Below are 26351 nucleotides of genomic sequence, written 5' to 3'. Positions count from 1 at the left end.
TTTATGCCCGTTTAGCTTTGGTCTGGGGAAGGGAGGAAACTCAAGAAACCAAGGATAACAGTTTCTTAACTTGCTGGCAGCTCTGAGGGGAGTGAGCTGGTATCCTACTCCATGCCGATTTTGCCAGGGCATTCAGGCATGGGAAGTATGGAGCAAAAGGACGTCTCCCTTTCAGGCTGCATTTGTCAGAGCCCTATTAAGGTGGCTTGGGCCAAGGGAAGGGACAGGACATGGGCTCCCTGGCTATCCTGTGCCACACGCACGGTGAGCAGCCACTGGGCTCCTCTGCACTAATGACTCTGTCCTTCTGCTCCCAAAAGTGACATCTGCCAAAATTTAGTCCTACTGTTTTGCTGGCATATTTCCTCCTCACTAATGTTGAAATGGCTCCCTCACGTTTATGCAATATGATTGGGTGGAGTAATAGTTAACTGGGAAACATGCTGACTTTTTTTTTTCTACGAGTTTGCAATACTTCCCTTTCTCAGGCTAAGTCTTCTGTACAAGCTTTTGTAGAAAAAGTGTGATTACCGACAATCACCCTATCACACACAAAGTTATTTGGACAAAACCATCCTTTTGCTGGTAGGGACTATTTCCCTTGGGAACGATGGAATAACCTGTATTGACCACAACACACTTCCATGGGAATGATCTACATTCATGATAGGAATATTTTCCTCGCACCGTGTAGCAGAATAGCTAGCAGGAAAGTGCTTCTAGTAATTAATTGACTTAACCGCTGTGACAAAATCCTCCAGTTACCTGTTTGTGTGGGAGCTGGGTACATGGGAGGCTGGCAAACCCACACCTGCAACTGGTCTGCATTATCCTCTCTTCCCCAGGCTGATTCTCTTCTCTTACCTACACCACTAATTCTAAGGAGCCCTGTCAAACTTTGCTCTCCTAGAGCCTGAGGGTATACAGCAGCTTGCAAGACAGAAAAGCAGCATAATATTTTCAAGATTTTGTGTAGGCCCTGTTCCTGCCCATGGCGAATACAGCCAGCTCTCAACATGCAGAAATCAAGCACTGAGCATAAGCAAGCAGCCACATCAAACTCAGGGTATCTGGGGCCCAAATTTCATAAACTGATACAAAAGTGCATGGGGAAAACAGGGATGTCATCAGAATCAACTGCTAAAGTGTTAAAAAGTTAGTATCCTTAGCCATGATTTTGAGATGACTAGAGTATTTTAGATACAGGAGTAGGAAAGTAACTTGGGTCATGGAGTCTATTTCCTTGCTGTGAAGCCAACACATCGTGTCATCCTCCTAGTAGCCACCTGAAATCAAACATTATTTTGCCCAACTCACCTGCTTATGGTCCGTTACACTGAACTTTTGCACCAATGCTTTTGCCTGCATACATGCAAATAGAAAGTACTTTTTAAACCCTTTTCATTTCTCCATTGCTATTCACAGCTGCAAACAGCAGCTCTGGCCTTTATTCCCTTCTGCTGCCTGTCGGCAAGGAGAGACCTTTTCTCTGGAATACCTTTTAGCCTCACTGTATGTTGCCATGGCAGCAGGACTAAAACCAGACCCAAGATGAGAAAAATGTCAAAGGAATAAAAACTGACGCTACAGGCAAATTCTGACTCTGAGCCCTCCCTCAGCTACTGAAGACATCTATTAAGTTATACATCTTTTAGATGGAGGGCTAGAGCTGCAGAACTGTGCTGTTTTCACTCTTTCCTTATTCCTATAAGCTCTTGCTGACGTCAATGAGTATTTGTTTTGCCTCAGTAAAATTCAAAGAAAAAGAGATTTAAAGCCTTGTAATTAGAGAATAACTGCACCAAATCTTGCCAGCTTTAACTTAGGGAGTCAACAGGGATAAAGCAGAAGAAAGGCAAAACCGCCATCAAATTAAGTATTTAGAAGTACTGAACAGCAGTGCCTAGATTATCATTGTGGAGGGAGCCTTCCTGCGTGGTAAAAGAGAAAAGACCTTGAAATTCGATCCATCAACACAGAGAATTCCAGCAAGTTAGGACAGCTCAGGGGTATTCAGCGCTTGGACAGATAAAGACTAGTGTGTTGGTTGCAACTGAAGTGCTATAGAAAGAACACCTCTGTAAGACTACGTGGATTATCTTAGCAAAACCTGCACAGAATGAGAAGAAAAGCTTTTTTTTATTTAAACTGGCACAACACAGCTTTTCTCATTATCACTTGCTATTCACACAGGCTTGAAGGGGAAATTTTTTTGTGTTAATATGGGAAATAATTACCTTATTACTTTCAAAGTCAAGGGTTGTTTCTCAGGGGTAGATATTTCATGAAGAAATCCCTGGAATGCACTTGAGCAGAAAAGTCACATCTTGTGCATCAGGGAGAAGCTTTAAGGATCCTGTGCTGGAATTTCTTTTAGAGGAGCAATACCGCCGGATCTCTTGGACCCAAGCTTTCTGCAGCAGTCTGTCTAGTTGATAGCACAATACAATCCTATTGACTCTCTACTGAGGTTAACCAGTCTGAAGGCAAGCACAGCATTGTGTGGAAGGGATATGGAACTACCGTGATGAAGTTAAAACGTTCCTCAGATCCACTCAGTAAAGGGGAATCCCGCCTACATCACACTTCTGGTTGCCACCATATGCCTGAGAGCTGCTGCCTGACTCTGGGATTGCTGGTAGAAGTTATGATAGCATGGTCCTGATTTATACTAGGAAGGTGGCTTTCAGCATGTCAAAGCCACAAGTGGAGGAGCTCAGAACTGGTCACCTTTGCAGTACCTTTCTCCATTCTGAGCAGTAATGCATCTTATTATAAGTTGCAGCCAACTGTGCACACAGGGGTGCCCCAGACGCTCCTGAACCTTGGGGTATTCAAACATGTAGTGGTTCAGATTCCACTCTAGCGCTCTGCTTTGGTCCGCAGCAGCAGCTCTTACACTGGGGAAAATTCCTTTGGCTGCAAAGAAACAGGCGAAAGAAACATGTACTCTCTATTTGGTTAGGATGCAGCAGTCTCCTGCCTAAATTGAATTCATATATAAAGTTCAGTTTGGTGTATTCCATCACAATCCATCATAACAATTTATTGCAGGAAATAAAGTTTATTACATTCATCACTATGCAATAAAAAAAAAAAAAAGACATTTTATGTTGTTATTGACTATCAAGCTCCATGACATCAGTTTTTAAACTCTTGCCTCAGCAATGTTGCCTTGTGATGTCTGAAAAAGCCTTTGGAGAAAAACTGCACCACCCACAAGTACATATCATTTGCCCTCTTTCACGTAAGCATGCTCTAACAGCTAGAGGGCCAAAACCTGTCCCCCTCCTCCACCCCCAGAACATGCAGACCCCACTATAAGCGTACCGCTTTGCATAGCGTGTTGTTGTCTTTCCAATTACAATGCCTAGACCGGAGAAGGTGAATGTTGATCTCTGCACAGCCTTGCAGCAGCAACCCTGCCTGGTTACTTCTTGGCGGCAATCTGGCAAACAGAGATCCCTCTTCACACACAAGTGGAGGATCAGACAGCCCTTCTGGAACTGCACTGTTCCTCAGTCATACAAGAACTCAAGCCTGAAATACTTCCAGAACCACAGCTTTTCACACAGACCATCTAGACACTGGCAGGACACTATTTAAAGACAGAAGAATCTTTGACACAATATTTTGCATTGCCTCTGAGCTAACTAGCTTCAAAGTGTTCTGAGTCAATCCATGTCTTAACTCTGCCTCTGGGCAAATAGGCACAAACATTGCCACTTGGGGGAGGTGGGGGGTGCCCAGCAAATCGGCTTGTAAAATATTAGATGATTCCTGAACATGCATTTATCAAGAATCAATGCCAATTCTATCGTGTTTTTGTACATGCATGCAGTTACACCAGAGTATAAATGAAATACCAAAGACTCGGCTCTTTTCTGCAGGGACTCCATCTCATTTGAGCAACACCTGGGACTATGGCGCCCCGATTCCCAATGTTTCCAGGCACAGGAGACTTTACATTAATGGTAGAGTTAAACTCTCAGTGACAGGACCTGTGGATATTATTTGTGGATTTAACACTGCTTTGCTGTATGGCAGTGTGCAAGAGATTTGCGTTACATGCCTTGGTTTCTTTGTCTTTATGACAACACACAGTATTTACATGGTTCATAGGAATACTGCTGCGTGGCAGTGCAGCAGTCAGGCAGCCCTTTAAACCACAGCACAGCTTTAGTGTACAGGCCATTACAATTTTTAGTGTTCAGAGTCAAGTAATGTAAGGAGATTATTCCAGAAACTCAAAATGTGTGCTCTATATGCTGTTTCTTTTATTGTCTCTATAGCCAATAGCCCTTGTCATGTTAGAAGCTGAATATTGGTATAGATAAAACCCTGTTCTGACCTCATGTGGCCATTCATAAGCTCCAAATGCAATCAAATTAGGGATAATGCAACCCGAGCTCACCCAGGTACACGGAAGTTTGAGGCATGCATAAAGACAGACATTTAACTCCCACGCGTTGTTAGTGCCGGTTACTCTGCCTCATTCCAGGGTGCAGACCTACGCACACCATTCGGGTTTGTGCCCATATGCAAAAGATAATTTGTACTATCACTTTTTTGCTACTATAGTTAAAAGCCAGCTATTCTTTTTTACAGTTGTATATTTAGACCAGAAGCCCTTCTAAGTACCTTCTGGATACGACAAAGCCAAAAACCCACACGTGGCTACTTTCTTGCTCTTTCCCAAGCTTTTATCACTACCGCTTTATTCAAATTTCTGTTTATTGGGAACAAATCAGTTTATTTTATATAAAGGAGATATTTCTTTGTGTTTACTTCACTAGAGAGGATGTGCTTTGTTTTAGGAAACTGCAAAACTACAGAATACTTTCCAAAAGCAAGGTCCTTCACAATCTCACATTATTCGAGCAGCACTCTGCTGATGGCCTGTGTTACTCCCGCCTCCTTTGTCTTTCAGCCTTGTTCCAGTTCTCTGATCCACCAGAACCATCATACAATAACTGGATCTTCACAAAAACCTCATTTTTACAGCCTTGCTATTACAGATTTCTCCATAGCTTACCAGCACCACCCATTTTTTCAGTATTTCTCACCAACCCTTTTAAACCCAGACTTAAAAGCACCTGCGTGACAGTGGTTTCCCTTTTTTCTCCCTTAACCTTCCCTGTTGTGGCCTCTCTTCTTTATCTTACAGTAGCAGGGGTTCCTGACTAAGCCTTGCCTTCTTCTACTTGGACCTTGTAATAAGATCCTCATGAAATGATGTGCTTCTTCCTCTACCGTTCCCAAATAGCAGGTGATGGGGTTTTTTTTATTATTATTATTTTGGAAGTCAGACAAAACCTGTGACCAACATGACTTCTGCCACTGTAACTCTTCATCACGTTTTCTAAACAATTCAACTGAGTCAAATATTCTTACTCCCGAAGACATTCTATCATGCATTCCTCAGGCTCTCCTTGGGCTCTATTTTGAGTTATTCATTTCACAATATGGGATCTTAAAATCCGTAGTAAAAAATTAGAAATTCCTGTACTGCCTGTCTGCTTGTTCCAAGGAACTTTAGGTTTTGCTTTATTACTACTACTACGGAGAAGAAATTGTGCTCTGTTCCAGAACCACTACTCCAAACCACGGGAACTAAACTTACTGGTTACAAAATACAGTAAACATTGTCTTCCAGATAGTAAAGATGTAATCATTAAAAAGCCTTGACATCATAATTTCCAAAGTCTGAGAAGCTTCACAGCCAAATCCACCTACTAGGATCAGATTACAAGAGCACATTAATATTGGGTCTTTGGAAAAAATCTCCATGTTCTTTTGTAACAGTGGATTCTCTCCAATGAAATCCGTCCCTCATCAATAAACCAATTATGTAAGTTCTTGAAACTCATGAAGGTAAATCCCAAAGGTCTAGAAAGATCCAAATGAGAAAATACGTCTCTGTTGATTACGTCTCTATATATTTTTTTTTCAGACAGTAGTTCCGTGAGGACTGCAAATCTCATTATGAATAAGTCATCACTGTGTTTTTTGATTATTCAAAAAGGTCTGACATCCTACCATTGGGTGCCACTCCGTAACTTCATTAAAATTATACTTGAACAAAACCAAAATCCACCAATATATTAAACAGTGATACAGTTGTGATCTTAGAGAGTATGACTCATGCTCATCCTCAGTTTGAGCTGCATCAGTTTACAGTTTAAGACTGAAATTGTTCATCTAGGTAAGATGAAAGGTATTTAAATTTATCTTGTTTGCTGGTTGACACTTTTACCATCTATTTTGCAGTCCTATTTGCTTTATTACTTAAATGTTTCTCCTGGCACTGTTAAAAACCTTCTCATTCTAAGCCTATATTAAAGATTTTTAACTCCACATATGTATTGTACCAATGTGATTGCTATAAAAATGGATTTATTTTACAAGTTTAATGCTCATGTGTGAATACTCATTCAGCTTAGCATTACATTGCATCAACAGAAATCAAGCTGCTATGTAATCGGTAGCAGGGAGCCAAAGCAGAAGCGTTCACGTGACAGAACGTCACTGATTCAGCTGAGGTAGTTTCTTATCTAATCCAATTAAATCTGTGTGTGTAGATGCACCAAAAAAAGCAAACGGCGCGTACACAAGCTACAGTAATTCAGGAAAATAGGCAAGAATTTAAACACACATTTTGCTAGCTCTAGCCTAATATAGGCTTAACTGCAGGAACACTTAGAATTATGCTGGATGTTTCCTTCAAACTGAAGGAAAGATAGCGCATTGTGTTACTTCTGCTAAAGAATTCAAAGGTTATACCCTTTTTCCTCAGGAAGGCTTAAGATCTTTAAGATTTTACCCAGGACGTAACCATAGCATATAATAGAAAAACCCTCAGGTTCTTTCTCAAGGTTGCTGGTGTTTGGTGATGGTAGGGAATTCACTTTTACACGACCTTTACTCTACTAAACTGAATGCATTTAAATGAAGATTTGGAGCTGTAATGTGCGAGGATTTATTTCTTATAGATAAGGCCTACATTTTCAAAGGTCTGCACTTTAATCCCACATTCAAAGCCTGAACTTTGATATTCAAACTAGCATATTCAGTAAACTCAAAACAGTGGAAAATCAGTTGCTCATTTGAAAATCTTAAATTACATCACTTCCTTTTAGTATTCTTTTCTTTAAGTCAGTGTTTGTAACATACAGGTTTGTCCTACAAAATACCTTTGTGCTCAATCATTCACAGCAGGCTAATATATATAGGAACGTTTTAGTATCGACAATATACTTGCTTTGCTGCCTTGGTGTTAATTTATATCATTATCTGTAATGAGCAATAATATCATCACTAAACTGCAATACCACATTAAACTCAATTATCGCATTAAATTTGGATTATATTATGCTAAGAGATGTCTTTATGCCCAAGAGTAATTTTGCTTTTAAAACTTATCTGTGTTTAAAATGATTGAAAAGAATATATGAGCCATTTTCATTAGGTGAGAACATTTATCTTGATTAATGATTGTTATGCACTAAAATAAAGTGTTATTTTGGATAAAATCATTGTATTTTTTCAGGGTAAAACTACATAAACCAGAAAAAATAAACTTGCTTCCAACTAAAGTTCCCCACTACACTTAGAAAAGAGGAATTTAATCAGAGTACACATTAATGCTGTAAAATATTATAAAATCTTAAAGATTTAAGACTTAAAAGAAAAAATCATGACAGGGAATTTTGAATGATCAAAGAAAAATTCCAAATCAGAACAGCCTCATAATCGGGTGGCCTCAGAACAGAGCTGTACATAGTGCGTGCTTGGTGCTGCTGCTATTGAGTAAGTGCCCATGACCAACTTTCACAGCGTCTGGGGAAACAGCATGAGTATCTTGGTGAACCCCAAGTGTGGGAAGATGCAAGTTTCCACTGACTGGAATATTCATTCTCTTGCTCTCCTCAGTAATGAATCAGTCCATGTTGTGATGATCCAGTAATGAATCTCAGGGTGTGTAAGGTAGGACTCAAACAGTGGAATACAGAATCACACAGACGCACACAGAATGGCGGGGGTTGGAAGGAACCTCTGGAGATCATCCCATCCAACCCCCCTGCCTGAGCAGGCACACCCAGAGCAGGGGGCACAGGAACGCGTCCAGGCGGGGTGTGAATGTCCCCAGGGAAGGGACCCCACAGCCTCCCTGGGCAGCCTGTGCCGCTGCCCTGGCACCCGCACAGGGAAGGGGTTTATTCTCATATTGAGGTGGAACTTCCTGGGTTCCAATTTGTGCCCGTTGCCCCTTGTCCTGTCATTGGGACCTATTGAAAAGAGCCCAGTCCCACCATCCTGACACCCACCCTTTAGATATTTATAGGTATTGATGAGATCCACCCTCAGCCTTCTCTTCTCCAGGCTGAACAAACCCAGGTCTCTCAGCCTTTCCTCATAAGGGAGATGCTCCAGTCCCCTCATCATCTTGGTAGCTCTCTGCTGGACTTGCTCAAGCAGTTCCCTGTAATATACTGACTCAAAGTTGAACATTCAACTGTCCTTCCTAATTACAGTCAATACCAGCAATGGATCATCTGCTTAATATGTAGATTATCTAGAGAAAACTACAAAATTACCTTATCTACAAGTCTTGTAGATAAGACAGTAGTAAGTGCTTTTTTAGGGATATCGGCAAAGTTGTATGAAATAGAACACAAAAACTGTGCCTTCTTTGCAAAAAAGAGAATCTAGTAACCTAATTAGACTATTACTACGAAAATTTTAAAAAATTAAAAACAACAACCCAGGAGATTAATTTTGTGCTACTGCTCATGAGATTTCAAAAAATTCTAGCAGTCTGCCAAAACTAGTCATCAGCACAATTAGCTGCTGAGAGACAAGCTTGGTTTTGCTAGTGGAACCGCAACATCAGCTCTTGATCGATTTGATTAGCTACTGACCAGCTATATTAGTTGATGGAACTGCTAATAATTGGCTTTTCCTTTGGCTACTGTTACACAGACACACTGATAAGCAGATCCCAGAAGAATAGCTAGAACGTTCACTTTAGAAAGGTGTTTCTAAAACCAAACAGGCCCAATTGATTTCATTCACCAGAGTTCTACGTCTAACAACCAAGCATCCTTCTACTACAGCTAAAAGCTTATGTCTATGTTATCTCTTCAGAGGCCAAGCACCCAAAATCCCCAAATGCAGAAAAACATGAGCTAGAATATCCAGCAGAAATGCTGAAGGGGTAGTACCTACTGACGTTTCTCACCACAGAAATTTTGCAGTCCCCGAAAGCATCTCATTCCCTTCTGCTCTATTAACTCTTCTGCTCACTGTCAGTCATGGAAGATGGCCACGGGGACCAATGATGCCAACGTAGCGTCATTTAGACAAAAACGGACCTACCACATTTAAATATAGAGAGATATTTTCCTTATTCTTATCTTCCACTCCCTTTTGCTTCTTTTCAGTGACTCCTTAGATGGCTTTCTAGGCATTCATTGATTAATGCTGTACTAGACCCAGATTATAGCCAGAAAACAAACAAACAAACAAACAAAATAACTAGTCTGATTTTTTGCAAACCAGAGACCAAAACTTCATCTAAAATCACCAGGGATCTCTTCCCAGTCTGAAAATAGGAAGGTTTCAAAGGCAGGAGGAATCTGAATTATTTGTATTCTGTATTGTGCCAGACATACAAGGATGACATCTCTCAGCTCTCTCAACATCACCAAGCAGACTTCATTATTTCTATCTCCATTTTTTAAAGATCCTTAGCACCTGGGAAAATAGGCCTTTTGAAATTTGAACTGAGACCAAAAAAAGTTTCTGAGAGAACGAAAACAGTCACTGGGAATTGTTAACAGAAACCTCAGATTTCTCCTTCATGATACCCTGGGAGAAAAGCTGAATTTCTCACATTAGCAGTCCCTGCCAGTTCAACTTGAACAACCGAGAGCTTTCTTTCTGAACCAGTCAACTAATTAACAAAGAAGCGTGAGTGGAATTCTTTGACACAGAGGAAAATCCCAGGTTCCATTCACAGGCTCTGTGGCTTAAACTACACACACTAATAGTACCTAGCGCAAGAATGGAACGGCATCTCAGTGTGTCTTTGAAAACTTAGTTTCCAATATCTTCCCTTTAGTACCTGCTATTTATCTAGTATTTTTCATTTATGGCATCCAGTAGTTACTTCTGAGTGACGGAAAACACTCACTGTTCCAAATCTTACAAATTCCTTGCCAGTTAGTGGTACTGCCAACTCTGTGGAACAGGAGATAAGCAAACTTGCTGTCAGAATCCATTTAAAATTATTTCTGCTGGTGAATGTAATGTATCGACATACGTTTAATCAATCTGCATGCAAGACTGGGAGAAGACAGGCAGATGTTTCATTGCATTATCATGTAGAAATAAGAAGGAATGGATCGAAGCATGTTTGGATCAAGGGTATAAGAACAAGTAGCTTTTGTTCTTTAATACTTCACGAAGAGTCTAGAAATTGTTTTTGAACAGGGAAATGACTCAATGAAACCCTGTTTTCCTGACTCTTGAGAACAGCTTAAGTCGTATGATATCAACAGTAAAAATAAAGTGTAAACCAAACAAGTTAGAGTCAAACATTCAAGATAGAGTATTTCTTCTAGTTTATTTCCTGGAGTTATGTACACACACTAGTGTTTTTAAAGGTGCCCTTGATGCCTAAGGCATATCCCTTCTGCTTTGGTAAAGCTTTCCCTAGCTAGGTCTTGGGTTATTTTCTGCATGGTACAGGATCACCAGATCAGTTCAATACATCAGGAATGCGTGCCAATTTATTACTTAAAAGCCAGCTAATGTATTTCAGTAAGCAGACTACTGTAAAATACTGCTTCTTCACAGTAATTAATCAGCAGCTTGCTCCACATAACAGGTTTTGTTCTTATTTTTTCTAATATAAGACAAACCAGTTTTTCCCCCTATACAATCTCCTGTTGCTAATTTAATTAACTGGAGGCATGTGACTAGTTTATCTTTAATAGTGCACACTTTCTTGAGTGGAATCTGTCAATGCTTCTTATATTATTTTCCTGCCTATTTTCCCCTGCCCCTCACATTATCCATCAGGAACTAAGCCTACATGTCGCTTTCCTTTGGCGTGCAGTTACAGAAAGCTATTATCTCTGTGGCACACAAGGGCAAAGAGAAATGACAATCTGTCCTGACCCAGAAACACGCATCATGACTCACCACCACAATTCCAACTTCCAGTGTATCACGCCTTCTAGAAAAGTATTTTCTGCCTGTGTATCTCCATAACTAATTAATTCTTAGCAGAGTGCTTACTAAGTAGATTAGAGAAGTGCTGTAGCTGTGGGCTGTATTTATGTTAATTGAGAGAGGCTTAGTCTCACACTAGTCAGCTTCTAACCTTTGTAACAGCAACATTTGAACACAGAATCAGTGTTCATCAGAAATACTGCCAAAACACTTTTCCATGTCTGCTCCTTCATTCCAAAACATTAAGATACCATTCCCTTGAAATAAAACGGCTTACTGAAATTTGGTAGAACACACACCATTCTGAGATCAGAGCCCCCCATAAACGCATCGAATCACAAAGGCTCGAAGAGATGCTGAGACACAGCCCAGGGGCTTGGCTGTCAGAGGCCAGAACTGAAAATCAGAGACTTTCAGGCTGATCCATGATCTTTCCACTAACACGCTGCGTGGCATCAGGCAAGTGAAGATATCCAACTCCTCTTTTGTTATTTATCTATTAAATGAGTATTACAGCATGAATACTCCCAGCATGCACAGAGGAACATTCTGAAGACTCTAGATGGCAAAATTGTTTAAACACAGGTATTCAACTGGCAGGTTAGGCAAAACTAAAGCTAAGACAAGCTAAATTTCAGAAGCTGTAAAGAAAAGAAAAGAAAAGAAAGCGCAGAGCTGAAATAAATTACTTGTTTAATTAAATTCCAATCATGTAGCTTGATTTTCATGCAGTGTTTATGAATAATATATAGCAATTGAAAATAATTGACTTCTGCTTACATACTTAACAGACTTAACAAGTGAAGTCTAAGCTTCCTAAAACAGCTCATTTACCCAACCTGATTTTGTGGTAATCATAGCTAATGTCATGTATCTGAGGCCTTATTACAGAGCCACAGTGCCTTCATCTAAGTGTCATCTTAATTCTTTCTATCTCACTCTTTTAATAAAAATCATAACCACATTACACTGCCATCAACGGCATGTGAAGCCAAAAAGACCACTGGGTTATGCCATCACTTGCTGATGCAGTTAGGAAGGGCAGAATGAATTATGAAGTAATATGAAGTCCTGTTAAACAGAATTAAATGGGGAAGAAATGTAAATGAAGTTATATAGGCATTTAGTAGGAACTTAATAATTCATGTGAGAGCAGCAAGGATCCCATCATGAGGTATACACAATGTTTTAGACAGGAAAAAAAATTGCAAGACCTAATTAATCTCCAGTTTTATTCTGCTAAGCATATAGCGCTGAAATTAGTTGGAGTTTTAATTAATATTTACTTCAGATAAGCATCTTGGGAAAAATTATTTGCGAAGTATTTATTAAAAAATCACCTTACCTGTAGCTCAACTTTCATTCATTTAGAACTTGCGTTCATTATATTTAATGTTAGTGAGGTAAAATTCAAGTGGAATAGCTTTCCCCTTACTCTTCCCAAAATTTGAAAGATATTTTGGCCTATACCTGTGTATAATTTGATCATGAACTAGATAGAAGCAAGCTACCCTGAATTATTCAGGTTTTGCTTCTCAGCCTGCTTTCCCCACATCTCTATTCTGAAACCTGTTCCATCAGTAAGACATAGCTCCTTGCATTTTTGTATGCTTTAATACAAGCTTCCTGCAGATATCCAACTTGTGTTAGACTTGTTTGTACACAAAGCAGCAATGGTGATGTACAGATAAAACACTTACATTTACTTTGAACTACAGTTGTTTATTTTATACAGTGAAAGGGAACAGAATCTCACACGTAGGAAGAACAAAGAGCTCTAAGGCAGTATCACAGGACAGTATATATGCAGAGCTAATCCCTGTAAATCAGGAAAGCAGTTCATGAACAACTGCAAATGAAGTACTGTCAGAGAAACATCCGCAGCATCAAACAGGCAGACGCTGCACTGTAGTGCTAAAGGAGCAATCGTAGCAAAGGAAACAACGATGGGCTCATGGGAGTTTCCACAGAATAAGTTACAGTTCCCTCTTTCTACAATATAATACTGCAAAGTAAAATATTTTATGTTTATTAAAAAAAATTATTTTGTGTATTTCAGGGTGGGTTATTACTTTGGTTAGAAATGAACCTCCACTTCTATCATGCTTCTCCAGATTATTTTGCAAACCTTGAAGAACAAATACAGGTTCTAAATGCTGTGGAAGTCGCTTGACTTCAAAAAAAGTGTAGTTGGTTCAGCTGAATAATCTGTTCTCATCAAGCAGAAAAGAGAAAAACCTGCGCATGCCATTATTATTATATTATCACAAAAAAACCCCAAACCCTAAAAATAAATACAAGATGGCGTTTAGTATTCATAACAAGGTACCAGCCTGATCTGATATTATTAGATTGTCCTCTTACTATGTTAAAAGTAACTAATGGGTCAATTTTCTCTATGTCTTACTATTGTGATACATGAAAGGCTTTTTGCCCTAAAGCTAAGATCAGTGAAAGGTACGAATAGCTTTTGATGTAATTAAAGTCTCTCCTTTCGGGGGTTCACTGTTATTGTTCCGCTATCATGGGTTTGAGATTTCCCATCTCTCCACCCCCAACAACGTTGATATCCTTGATATCTAAAAGCGGGCACTGAGATAGTAATTTATACAAGAGGATGAGTTCAGTGGAAAAAAACAAACCCAACAATCCAGGTTTACAGTACCTGAATCCTTTGAAGCCACACAGAGCTGTGCTAAAACCAGACGTGTTGTGACGGCTTTGCCCTCCCCAAAACATGCTACAAATTCTGTATGGAAAGTGTTCCTTCATCCAGCTCTCACCACTGGACTGCAACTTGCTGAGGCTGTGATCTTAGATGTAAGGTTTCTACTGTTTTCCTTTGTGTGCTAATAACATCGAGAGCTAACGCAGAGAACAGGAAGCATGCGAGAACAGCAACACACAAGAAAATGTTTCTTTTAAAGGAAATTATAGTATCAGCAGGTATTCTATAACGTTATTATAATGTGACCATCTGCACTGCCCTTAGCAATTTACTATAGAGAAAAAGCTCTGGCTTCAAGACAAGGAAATCTCACTTACATAAAAACTGTATTTACAGCTAGACCTGCAACATCTCTCAATTTTTCAGCCTCAAAAAACAGTGACTGATAGTGCAGTGATCCTTACCAACTAAATTAAGGTGCAGAACTCTTTCCAGTCAAAAAAATTTTACGCACTGAGCACAAGGCAGTCATTAGAGTCCTCTGATACTGATATCAAGATCCACAGGGCTTGATCCATATGTGTATTTAAGTGCCGCAATTCCACTGATTTCAGTCACAACTGCATACCGCTGAATATTCCTGAATCTGAGCTACAATTGTTGTGTTACTATTTGCTAAGTAAGGAGTTGCTACAGACATTATTACATTACAACTACAAAACAATGATACAGGGTGATGTTCAGTGCCTACTGTAAGGTACTGGCCTGATCTTGTAATATTATCAGATTACCCTCTTACTTTTTAAGAGTAAGTAGCAGCTCCATTCCACAGGTTTCAGTATCTTCATCATCGTTACTGGCCCTAAAGCAGTACAGGTCTTTGATACCATTATTACTGTGTAACAGCACACTCCTTTATATCATTTGAGAGCCAGGAGCGCAGTGAATCCTTTGGTACACAACACACATCTGTCAGGATGTTTCTCCGTAGCCTCCCTGGTCACCTGTATGGACTAAAAAGCCCAGGGCTGAAAACCTGACATACCGAGAGTCCTTTTTGAAACAGGTAGTCTGGCATGAGGGAAAGGGGCCTATAGATATTTTCATGGCATCGAATATATTTTGTATTGTCACTTTCCTGGCTTGCAGTTCATGTGCAAGAATTTGTGAGCTTTGTTTTACATGCTATCAGTGCCACTTTTAACTGCTGTAAATCACCAAAGAAGGTACATATAACTCCTATGCCAGTAGCCCATTCTACCTTGAGTATGTATTTTCTTTTGCAATTATAAAAAGCTGAAGAAAACATAATTTTAACAGAAAAGTACAATGTGTACAGTTTTATTCAACGCACTAGATTTTTTTGAGAACCTTCACTTTTCATCCCACTTAACAGTCTAGAATCGTTTCCTGTGTAAAGCTGAAGATTCACAGACCCTCGGGAGAATGGTACTGCATAGATGCACACTAGAAATTAATCAGAACAAAGAAGAGTGACTAACTGCAAATTATAGCTTCGATAAGTAGTTACTAACAAAAAAACAACCACAGAGCTCAACAAATATTCACTGAATACTAATTCGGTTTGAAACTCTACTATGTGTAATGAAATGCAATCTTACCAGACAATCAGCTTTTTACTACAGAACAGTATTTTAAGTATGCACCATCTACAAATTATCTTGTCTTTTAAACACTTGAATGCATAAACAAATAGCTGCAAAATAGCAAGACATCTCAACAGCAGCTAATTTACTGTATGACTTCACTCATCTCATGATGAATAATTCCCCAGTCAGACTTCCATTTTAAAGCATCCATGGATTTTGTTACTCTCTCTCTTAGTTAAAGCTTTCTTACATTAACATCATAAAATGGCTGTAACGGCCTACTTGAGAACAGACTTGACTAGGATTTATGGATGTAAACTTGAGACAAAATTACACTTCCCAAGCCAACACCAACAGATAACACAGCAATACAAACGGTTTTGCTCCATAGCAGTAGTCAATAGTCTAGATCCTGATCTCCCTTGTGTCAGCAATAATCTGATCCACTGAAAAAAATGAAGTCACTTCTAAGTTTCCATCCATAATAAATTCTATCCCATTCTCTCTTCAGTCAACTGGTAAATTCATCTAAGCAGACTGTACTGAAGAGGCAGGGCAATCCTTATCCTGAAACAAAGGCCAGTGAAACTAGGAGTCCTTCCACTGACTTCCACAGCCTTTGGATGAGGCCCTGCAACAGAAATCGGAACACCAGGAGGGATTGTATCCTAATCAGAACGATCTCATTGACACTCAGACAAACCTTCATTGTCCAACGGGCATCAAGCTACGTCTGTCTAATAACTTCTGAACACTGTCTTGAACACTTTCGACAATCGACTAGACATCACTTACATACACTATGTGACAGACAAATAGGAGTCTAGTAACTTTCTCTAAACCCTGTATTACTGCCACTTGGAACACTTTGAAATGCAAAATCTCACTGCAGTTAAAATATTCTCTAATCCGTATATTCTTTCAAGTTCAAAAGTACACATCCTGTGTACTCCTGCAGAAAGTATTAAGAAATAAATGCTGTTCAAGGAATGATACCGGGCTTTTAGAACAATGACTTTTTTTTTTTCTTTCCCCAAACACAGTTCTCAGAGACCTATTAGAACAGACACAAGACCTTTCTCTGGGGCTGTTCTCACAAGCGCTAGAACATAAAGCCCTCAGTTTTGCAGTTATCATGCAAGGAAGCGGTCCTGTAGCAACCAGCCGTAAGCAGCAAAGGGAACACCACTGTAGATACAACTCTCTGTCTTCTAAAGACAGCAAAGATGCTTTTCAGCTCCAGTACACAGATGGCTATTGCAGCTGATACGGAATTCAAAAGGTAAGTATTTATACTGTAACACAGTTTTGGATGAAAACCAAGTGGCTCCCATGTTGGCTTTAGGGAATCTGCATTAATTTGTGAATTGATATTTGCACAAAGCAGGAATACATGAAAACAAATGCAGATGCAGAGCGAATAAAGCAGGCTGAATGGATATACTGGGGATATAGCTTTCATATACAGAGCAAAACTTTTATGTATGTGAAGACACATTCAGGTATTTAACATTAAACATTTGGAAAGGTGTCCCATGGTTAAGGTTCCCCTGAGATTTTTTTACTTAAAATATTTTCATTTTTAATGTCACTTACTGGATTCAAGCTCACCTCTGTGGCAGAATTACTAGTCAGAGGACAAATTGATTCTGCCGTGAGCCTCTGGAGAGGGTGATATTCTGCCATAGAGAACTATTCATCATGCATTTTCAAATGCCATACAGGGAGTCCACCTTTCTGCCACTCTGTAGTTAAACATATTTATTCTCAATGCTCTTATGGGTCATGGAATTTCCTCAGGAAGCATCAGGGTAAAAATTGGTCATATTGGTTCGCTCTCTAATGAACACTACTGAGGATGGTCAAATGGAAGTGGACATCTGGAGAAAAATCAGGCTGACTCAACAGGAAATGGAAAGCAATCAAATGTCAAACTCTGAAGGGGGGAGATGACAGACCTATGGAGTTAGAAAAAAGAAACCTCTGAAAAGAGAACAAAAATACATACCAGGCTTTCTTCAGTCTGGTGCCATTTAGTCCTTAGCTACGACACATTTTTCTGTGTATCATATTGAGAGTCAGCCCTAAGTTACTTTTATACCCACACAAATATATCCCCAAAATGAGAATGCCCATAAGCAGAGGTATTTCAGTAATACTTTACAATCGATTAAGGACACCTCTAGCACTGTTATATTCCTGAAGACACTAGACAGACATTTCCTTTGTGAGTTACCAGATAGCTCTTGGAAAGTGAGCAGGCGTGATAAATGAGCTGTAGTCTTCTAGACTGTGCTTTTTAAACAGATGTATTTACACATTTCACAACCTACCGGTAGGGATGGTGCATGTTACTACCAAATGTTAGATGAAATGTTATCAAACAGAAGTCTCCCAACAAATTCCCATTATGTTGACTATTAAGATCAGCCATCCATATATAATTTTTCATGTTATGTCCTTGATCAAGATTTTTTTAAGCTATTGTTACGATTTTAATTACTCTTTGCTTACTCACCAATACATTAAAAGTATATATTTGCATGAACAAAGAAATTGCAGAATGCCTAGCTAGAGACTTACACCACTTGAATGTTAAAATACTTTTGTAACCTTATTTAATAATTAAACAACCGACATAAAAAACCTAAATCTGACCCCATTTCTATTTTATATCGCTCTTCAAATGGCTCTCCCTTTCAGACAACAGCAGAGGATTCTCTCTTGTCTGAGCCAGCTGCTCTTTATAACAACACCTGATTTCCCCTACGCAGCTCCATGGTGAGAACTGGCCGCTCCCAAACCACTGGCCGGTAACACCCCGAGGCGTTACTGAGTTGCCATCGGTGACAGCGCGGCCTCAGGTAGATGTTTTAGGGAACAGAAGAGGTTCCTGGGGAAGCTGTCATTCCTCGCCGTTTTGCTGGAGAGGACCAAAGGGAGCCCATAGCGTGCTGGACGGTTTGCACCTGCTGCACCACATGAAGTGGCACGAGGGGGTACGCTGGGGCACATGCAGTGACAGCATGACGAGACATGTAGTTCCCACGCCAGCACAACCTAAGGCAGGACGTGCCTTGTCGTTACACGTGGCCCAGGCACGCACGAGCCCCAGTGAACAGGCAGCGCATCCTGCCCAAGCACTGTCACAGGCTGCGGGGTCCCCCCGCGCAACTCGGGACCTCTCCCCGCGTCCGTGACACTGGTGGCACTGTAACGCCGCCTGAACGATGAACAACACGCGGGGCTCAAACCCTGCCCCCTGGGAATTCAAAATCTCAATAAAGAACAGTATTACTAACACATTAAGTCTGATGGTCACCATTTCGTCACGGATGCATGGTAATACCAGCTAGTGTGTTCAGACCGACAGAGTTGCGTCGCAGCACCCTCTGAATAGCAGCCGTGCAATGATACAACCACAACCCACATTCGGCAGAGCTCGTGCAGATCATGCATCTTAAGTGACGTGTCAGGCTCAGTGCACTTCACAAACACGTAAAACACAAATACTGTTCTGGCAACACTACTACAGCTGTTTCTTCATATGTTAATCTCTGCTCACACCTCCAAAAATACTTATGTTCATTTATCAGTGTCTTAAGTATAAAGGTCTCAGAAACAGTGCTTTGGTCAAGGGGCTTACAGCTGTTCAGGCTATAATCAGATTAGTTTCTTTACATGTCTTTAAGGAAAAAAAAGAACCAAAAACCCCACACTCCACAAATGTAATTTACATTAAAAGTGATTTCTGATTTGACAGCCTGTGACACATTTTCAGTAAATTCCTGAAAACCCCAAGCTTCCCAGGTTTGCTAGCACAAATAGAACACTAAAACTAAAGCTTATGTATTACGTCTTTTCCTCAGAACAGATCTTAAGTTGTTTTCAATTATGATGTCTGCATTTCACGCTGCACTTTTAGTCACGTTTCATGCGTTTAGGAAACAAACTATTTTCTAAGATTAAACAACCATATTTATTTTTAGTATTTTCAAGAACTTTGCACAGAGCACTTGAAACTCCAGAAATATTTTTGAGAAATGTGTGGATAACACTGAATCACAGAGTTTCTGAATAGCAGGGGCTTTGGAGACAACTTGTGCACAAACTAAAAAGCAGAATACATTAATAACTAGAAAACATATTTAAATCTAAAATCTAAATCTACATCTAAAAGTGTACATATTTCAGAAATTTCAAAATGGGGACAGAAATTTTACTCCTACCTCTTCCAAGGCCCATAATGAATCAACCACAGGCTTGATCTTCTTATTGTTATAAAGATTTAGGAGTTTGTCCATCACACCCTTGATCAGGCCACCTCGATTCTGTTTGAAAAGTAGATTCAACAGGGAAAATCCAGCAATGACTTTGTTCTCCTCATACAGCTTGATAGGATTTACTTTCTCAACCTGCCACCACTGGAAAGCAATGAACAGCAACAGGGTTAGAAAAACATTTTTCAGGAAATATACCGGGAAGTTCACAAGAAAAGCGCCTGGGCAGATGTGATATACGACTCATCTGTCGGATCTGAAGCAACAGCCGAGAGAAGCAACAGGATTTTATTTAAGGAAGAGGCAAAAGACTATGCCAGCTGACTGACATGCGGAAATAAAACACAGGCTTGTGTTGCATGAGATTAGGGTGTTAGAAGAATGGTGAACAGATCTGGTTTTAGGACGTGGGTTGAGAAGTAAGGAATTTGGACCCCACTTTCTACTATCCTTTGTTATCTCAAGAGAGCCATGCAAGCTTCACAAACGTCCGCAAGCAACTCTTGACTGTTACTCTTCTCTCAAAAACAAGGAAACCACACACTGCTTCTCAGCTTCCCTTTACTTTTTGCCCATTACTGTGCTTGTGATATTTGAGCAAGCCTCATAATATCTAATGAAATTATTTTATCTCATTTAGCCCAAGAGCATCCTTGAGACTGAGATCCCACTTCCTCACAAGTTTTATTTGAATGGGTCAATTTTTAATTAAAAACTTCATATAATTTTGATGAGTTAATTTTGCAATATAATTACATAAAGGAACTAGTTATACTTTTATACAAAATTTGATATCCTATTTTTTTACTAATTCAACTTATTAATATTTGTTCAGTCAATAAATACCAGTACTACCTGAAAAACATTTCAGTTGAAATTGGTTTTGTTGGGCCAACCTCCCCTACAAATCATATGCATCTGGATATGTTTATGTTAACAGTAAAAAGGCTGCACAGTAAAGATTATCTTGTTTTAGTTCAGAAACACATGACAATAGCAAAGATTGTGTCATTACAACCATTAAGAAAATGGAGGAGGCAAAGAACAGCTTCTTGCTACAGTTTTTGATTTATCTTGTTTTCAACTACATTGAGACTTTTGAAGCTAATTTCTCCTGGGAAGGGGTTGTTGCTGGAAGCTGTAAATGAGCTCTTGGCAGAAAGATCGCATGACAGATCTTCTCCCTCTGTTTTTCTTGTCTGAAGGAATCACTTTCACTCCCGGTTAACTTATTTCTCACTAGCATTTTATTTGATATATTTGTCCCTTTTTTGATCTGTAGGATTTCTGAGCAGAATTTTGTTGTTGTAGTGAGCTGAAGGAAAAAAAATTGAACATTTCTGTTTTGTATTTGTTGACCTCATCAACGAGGGAATAAATGCATCATCATCATCTCTCTGTCACTTGAAACGAACAGGGAGAACTGAAAAATGCGTTTCTGTATGGAATTAACTTCTGGTTAGGTAGAATTGACTGGACACAAGCCCCATCTTAAGAGATATATATCCTTTAATATCTCCTTTTATTCACTCCACTGTCCTGACAGCGTTTTCAGATATGAGGAACCTACAGGGCACAGACACCCACACCCACGGATATTATATTCTACCATAAGTAAACAAATAACGCAGTCTAAACTTAGCTGTGTAAGAGAGGTATGTCTGATAGCTAACAAGTTAAATACGCACTGCACACAGATCCAATTCCCGTCTAGCTCTCCTACCAGAAGAAAACATGTCAGACCACATTGCAGTCAGAAAAATCCTCTCTCCAGCAACATCAGAAGTAACAACTTAGTAGAGATAAATGAGAACGATAAAGATGGAAACGCTATAGAAAACACTGAAGTCAGAGGAAAGAGCAGAATCGCGGCAGTGGGACACTTACTGATTTTGCAAAACTGAAGAAGCTTTTTGTCTCCCCAGTAACCATGTTAGATGAACCTGTAAAAGATGAGTACATTCACACACAACTTATTCAGGCTGACAAGCAGACCATTTATTTTATGTAAAATAATTTCCATGATCATATTTAAGAAAAAAAAATCTCCCGGTTTAAAAGGGAAACAAATAACAAAGAGGCCAAGGTGACAGAGCCCTACAAGTTTATAGGTATTCTGAGATGACAAAAACTACCTATCAAATCTTCCACAGGCAGGAACAGGTTCAGTGCTACTAGGCGTCCTGACATCAAAACTCTTCTACAGCTCTCTCCTCCTCTGCCGTAAAATGCCATTTGTCTCTGAAACACTATTTAGCAGCGATCACCACACAGGTACCCTTTCTCTGTACCTGTAAAGACACACTTATCTGACCGCTACGTGTGTGAGCATACATGCGCTGTACAGTACAGCCTGTTAATAAATGTAATGACGATTCACTGGCAGGGACTTCATTACAAACAGGCAACCAGGTTGGCTTGTACAGTCCAGGCAGATATCCGAGTGACAATGCGTTCGTTATTGCCACCCTGCTGGCTAGCCAAAAGCCCGAGGAAGCAGGTACGCTTATCCATGATGCCACCGCACCTTCCACTGCGATACAGAAATATTCTTCATTTCAAAAGTTTAGCAGTCCCTTCAGCTGCCCTCCTACAGAAGCTTGGCCTGCTTTACCAACACACAACATGGCAACCTGGCAGAACTGCAGGAAAGACGTGTTTACTCAGTATATGGAGCAGCCCGTGTACACGAATGGAAATTTGTGAACAGAAGCCTGGGCTTGAATTCCTCAAAGTCATGTCAAATAAAACCAATAGCATTCTTCCTGAAATCTTCCTCCAAGCTTCCCTCCCACAAGAACTATATTACAGTCTCCTTGGCCGCACTGTGATTCCTATGGCATGTAGAACAAGATCCAAGCTTTCTCCTACACTTCTCTTCTACCACCCAATAATGTGTAACAAATCTGAAACATACGTTCAGTTTCACTTTGGGATATTTTTTTAAATTTAAGATTTTCTTTGTATTACCGATTGTTTCTCAATAATTTAGGTCATGCTCAGCTCCACTAAAATCCTTGATTGGAAATGGTCAAATTGAGAAAGTATAACATGGTGGACTCCAGTTCTGGAAGGAGTGGCATGGGTGATTTTAAGAGATTTTAAGCTTTGCAAAACTTTAGTTTTGAAACATGTACCTGGATTCTTCCACTCACCATATAAAATATATGTCCCGAGTGGTTTGAGAAGACTGAGGCCTTTCCCAGTATTTTCTCCACAAAGACAGTCCAAAACAATATCTACTCCATCTGTCGAGATTCTGAAAAACAAGAAGGAAATCTCACTTTGCAAGAAGATCCACGGGACTGGCCAGCCAGCATGATACAGGCTGATTGCTAGTATAACACTAACATTTTTGAGGTACTTTAGAAATTACTCTAAATCTGAGGCTTTGACTACATGAAAACTTTCTCCTCTTCAAGAGACAATTGAAACTCATTCAGTGCTGGAATGTGAGTTCATTGGGCCAGCCAAGCCACCACCTTTCAGGCTTGGAAGAGTGGGAAACCATGTTGTTCCACCTTTTTGAGGGCTTTCAGTAAAATTACATTATCAAAACCAGGTGACAGATATATAGTTCTTTTTGAGTGAATGCAAATGTCAGAACACCTTTTTTCTGGTTAGTAAATGGCAAAGAAGAGAGACATTTTTGTCATTCACATCTCCGTATCTTATTTTTCTGAATTTGTAAGGAAACAGATCTTCTTATCCTAGTTCTCCTCAGACAAAATGATGTCCTTGTAAAGTTATTTAAAGAGTCCTGTTTCAGACTTTGTATCAACTAGACATCAAAAGGTTAAATCAAGCATAAAGAGATGTCACCAAGAGCTAGAAATCCAGCTTTAAGGACACAGTCAGGACGTATTATACAAAGCAGAAAGTATTTATACTGTTTCAATAAATAGTTTGCATATTTATAATTTTCCAACAAACAGCTTTGTGAATGCAATGTCAATATGATGCTGAAGAAAAAAATACGCCCAAATATCCTGATTTAGTTATTTTCTTCTGGCAAAACATCAGCCTGCAAAATCCTGCTGCTAGTTTGATCTAATATCCTACCCCCTAACCACGTAAACAGCCCAAGCAGTAGTAAATGCTTGATTAATACTCTTAAACAATTATGCAAATAACTGATGCAGACACTAAAAGAAAACTGCAATCTGAAGACTGTCAGAGGTTTAAGGGGCAGTCAGTAGCATCTAGTCCCCAGGAACATCAGTTAGCTCCTGACGATCACGCCTTCTGCAGTGGTACCGCCGCAATCAGCGCTCAGGAAAGAGGTAAAGCTTTACCGTTTGTAATGCACCTTTCTGTTTCCTCACAAAACAAAGGTGATAATCAGGCATCCACTGGTTACAACCAGCAACAAAACTGCTGCTGTATGGGGGGTAATAAATTGTTTCTATTCGGGCCACTGGATGAGCTTTCATTGTACATGAATAACGACTTCGCAATTCAACAGCTTTCAGCGGCTTCCACAGTTGAACCGATTCCTCATGCCGCAGGAACGTTTCCATGTTCCTGTTACCACTGGGGGGAGTGTTGGGGTGGTGGTGTTTGTTCATTTGTTGGGGGTTTTGGGGGCTTTGATTTTGGGCTTTGCTGCCTGATGAAAGCTCCTCCCTGGAATACCCCAGTCACCTGCAACAAAGCAGGTTCCTACCACAATCCTCTCTCAACCATGGGCCCACTCTTTCCTGCTCTCAAACTCTCAAATGAAGAGCTTTCCCCTTCCCTTAGGGCTCCCCCCGACCCAGTGTGCCGCAGGCAAATGCAGACTACCCGTCCCCCCTGCTGACCAGCCAAAGGTTTTAAGCAGAACATAGTTTACAGCTAATGGCCAGCAAAACAAACAACTACACCCTTCCCCCACTGCCTCTTTCAAAAGACAGTTTGTCTTTATAGCATTCTCAGGCTTACCACTGTACTTTTTAATTATTTTTTCAATACAAAGTGAAAATACAGGGATCTGAGCAACAAATCAGAGTATTGGCATATTCTACCGAGTGCCAGTTCTGACTTTTAATCAGGACTATCAATTGAGCTAATACTACGCACCTCTATACCAGGAAAGAAGCACAAACTAGCTTGTTGCACCTACATTTTATCTTTTGTACCCACCGGTTCTCTGCTTCATTGGTCTATTGCAAGGTGAAAAACGTGTGTGAAAATGCAGGATCACCAAAAGGGATTTTAACAGACTTAGACTTTCACCCCTTCATAACCAGGTCTCCTTTTGATTTCACTAGTGATGGTCTGTGAGAGTCAGGGGTGGTGTCAGTGACCTGTCCCAAAAAGAACTGTCCTGATGAAGGGCAGGAACAGCCAACATTATCTGCAATCATAAAGTTATCAGAAGTTAACAGGCCTTTATTCCTTTTTTTTAAGGACTGATTTCTGTTCTATTTGCTACCACATCACATACCCACTTAGATCAGATCTGCTGCTGCCCCTGCCAAGAGTTAGGATTAAGGTTGGTGCTTAACTCTGATTAATGTTTTCAAGTGTTCTTTCTTGCTGAACCAATGTTTGTAAAGTGGGGATTGCTAGAATTCAGTCTTCATCTCACTACAGCAATTTTCCAGGGGCAGCAAAACAGGTATGTACACTTCCCAAGAGAAAGGCTATCAAAGTGCTGAAGAAATGTGCTGCAATTCTTCTGAGCTGTAAGAAAATGGCAGGGGTGTCATCTGCTGGGCAAGGCCTATCTTTTTTTGGTGAAACTTCCCATATGGAAAAATTCTCCTTTGATATAAAACATCCTCTGTGATGGATCACTTCAAATGTTCTCTTAAGCCCTTGGGAGTGCTCCAGAAACAGGAGCAAGACACCCTGCTTTCTTCTCCAATGCCAGTCTGGATTGCTAACAGCTCAGACAAGTCTGCTACGGACTGAAGGGCCTCTCTGAGGGCTAGTAACCCTCGTACTAAGAGATCTTCTGCAACCTTGCACGTCACTCTGAGGAACGCATAAGTTTGTCAGGAAGCCTGCTGACTGTATTACCTTGGGGTGCACTTTGAGAAATTTCTTGTTACACCCAGCTACATAATCTCGTATTTTGACAGATGCAAGATGAAGGGAAAACATTATTCTTATCTGTCTGACAAGTAAAATAAAAAAGACATTTACTGAGATTTTCTTATCAATTCTAAAGTTTTGCCACCTGTATCAACATCAATATCTAAACACGGACAAACTGGAAAACAAACTATTTGAAGGCATGTAAATAGAAACACACATGATAACTTCAGAAGGCAACAGGATGATTCTAATCTGAACGCAAACAAACAAAATCTAAGGATCTGAAATTAAAACAGACATCATGTGCTCTGATAGCAATCCCTGGCAGAGGATAAAAACCCAGGCAGACAGAAACACACCGGAGAACTCCAAAACCTGGATAACTTAGAGATCCACTGAAAATATCTTACTCGGTGCATTACAGTGAGCTACAACATATGCAAATGCTATCAATGTACATCTTTCTGTTAAGGTCTTTATTCTTTTTCACTTAATTTACTTTATTCACAACAGATGTCCAAGCATGAACAT

The 26351-nt window shown here is 40.0% G+C and overlaps 1 protein-coding gene across 2 annotated transcripts in view; it reads right to left on the bottom strand.

The window, feature by feature from the left end:
* The window catches only part of VAT1L (vesicle amine transport 1 like), a 64063-nt gene that overhangs the window by 15325 nt on the left and 22387 nt on the right, over positions 1 to 26351 (bottom strand). For both annotated transcript variants that reach the window (XM_064459618.1, XM_064459619.1), the window contains exons 5-7: positions 22952 to 23055; positions 21684 to 21739; positions 19746 to 19940 (exon numbers count right to left, since the gene is read on the bottom strand). In XM_064459618.1, the coding sequence (XP_064315688.1) occupies positions 19746 to 19940; positions 21684 to 21739; positions 22952 to 23055 (355 nt within the window). The remainder of the gene's footprint in view (positions 1 to 19745; positions 19941 to 21683; positions 21740 to 22951; positions 23056 to 26351) is intronic.

This window comes from Phalacrocorax carbo, chromosome 8 (genome assembly GCF_963921805.1).
Source record: "Phalacrocorax carbo chromosome 8, bPhaCar2.1, whole genome shotgun sequence".
NCBI classification, from domain to species: domain Eukaryota; kingdom Metazoa; phylum Chordata; class Aves; order Suliformes; family Phalacrocoracidae; genus Phalacrocorax; species Phalacrocorax carbo.
Note: the sequence above shows the minus strand (reverse complement) of the source record. Positions and strands in the feature narration are given on the sequence as shown.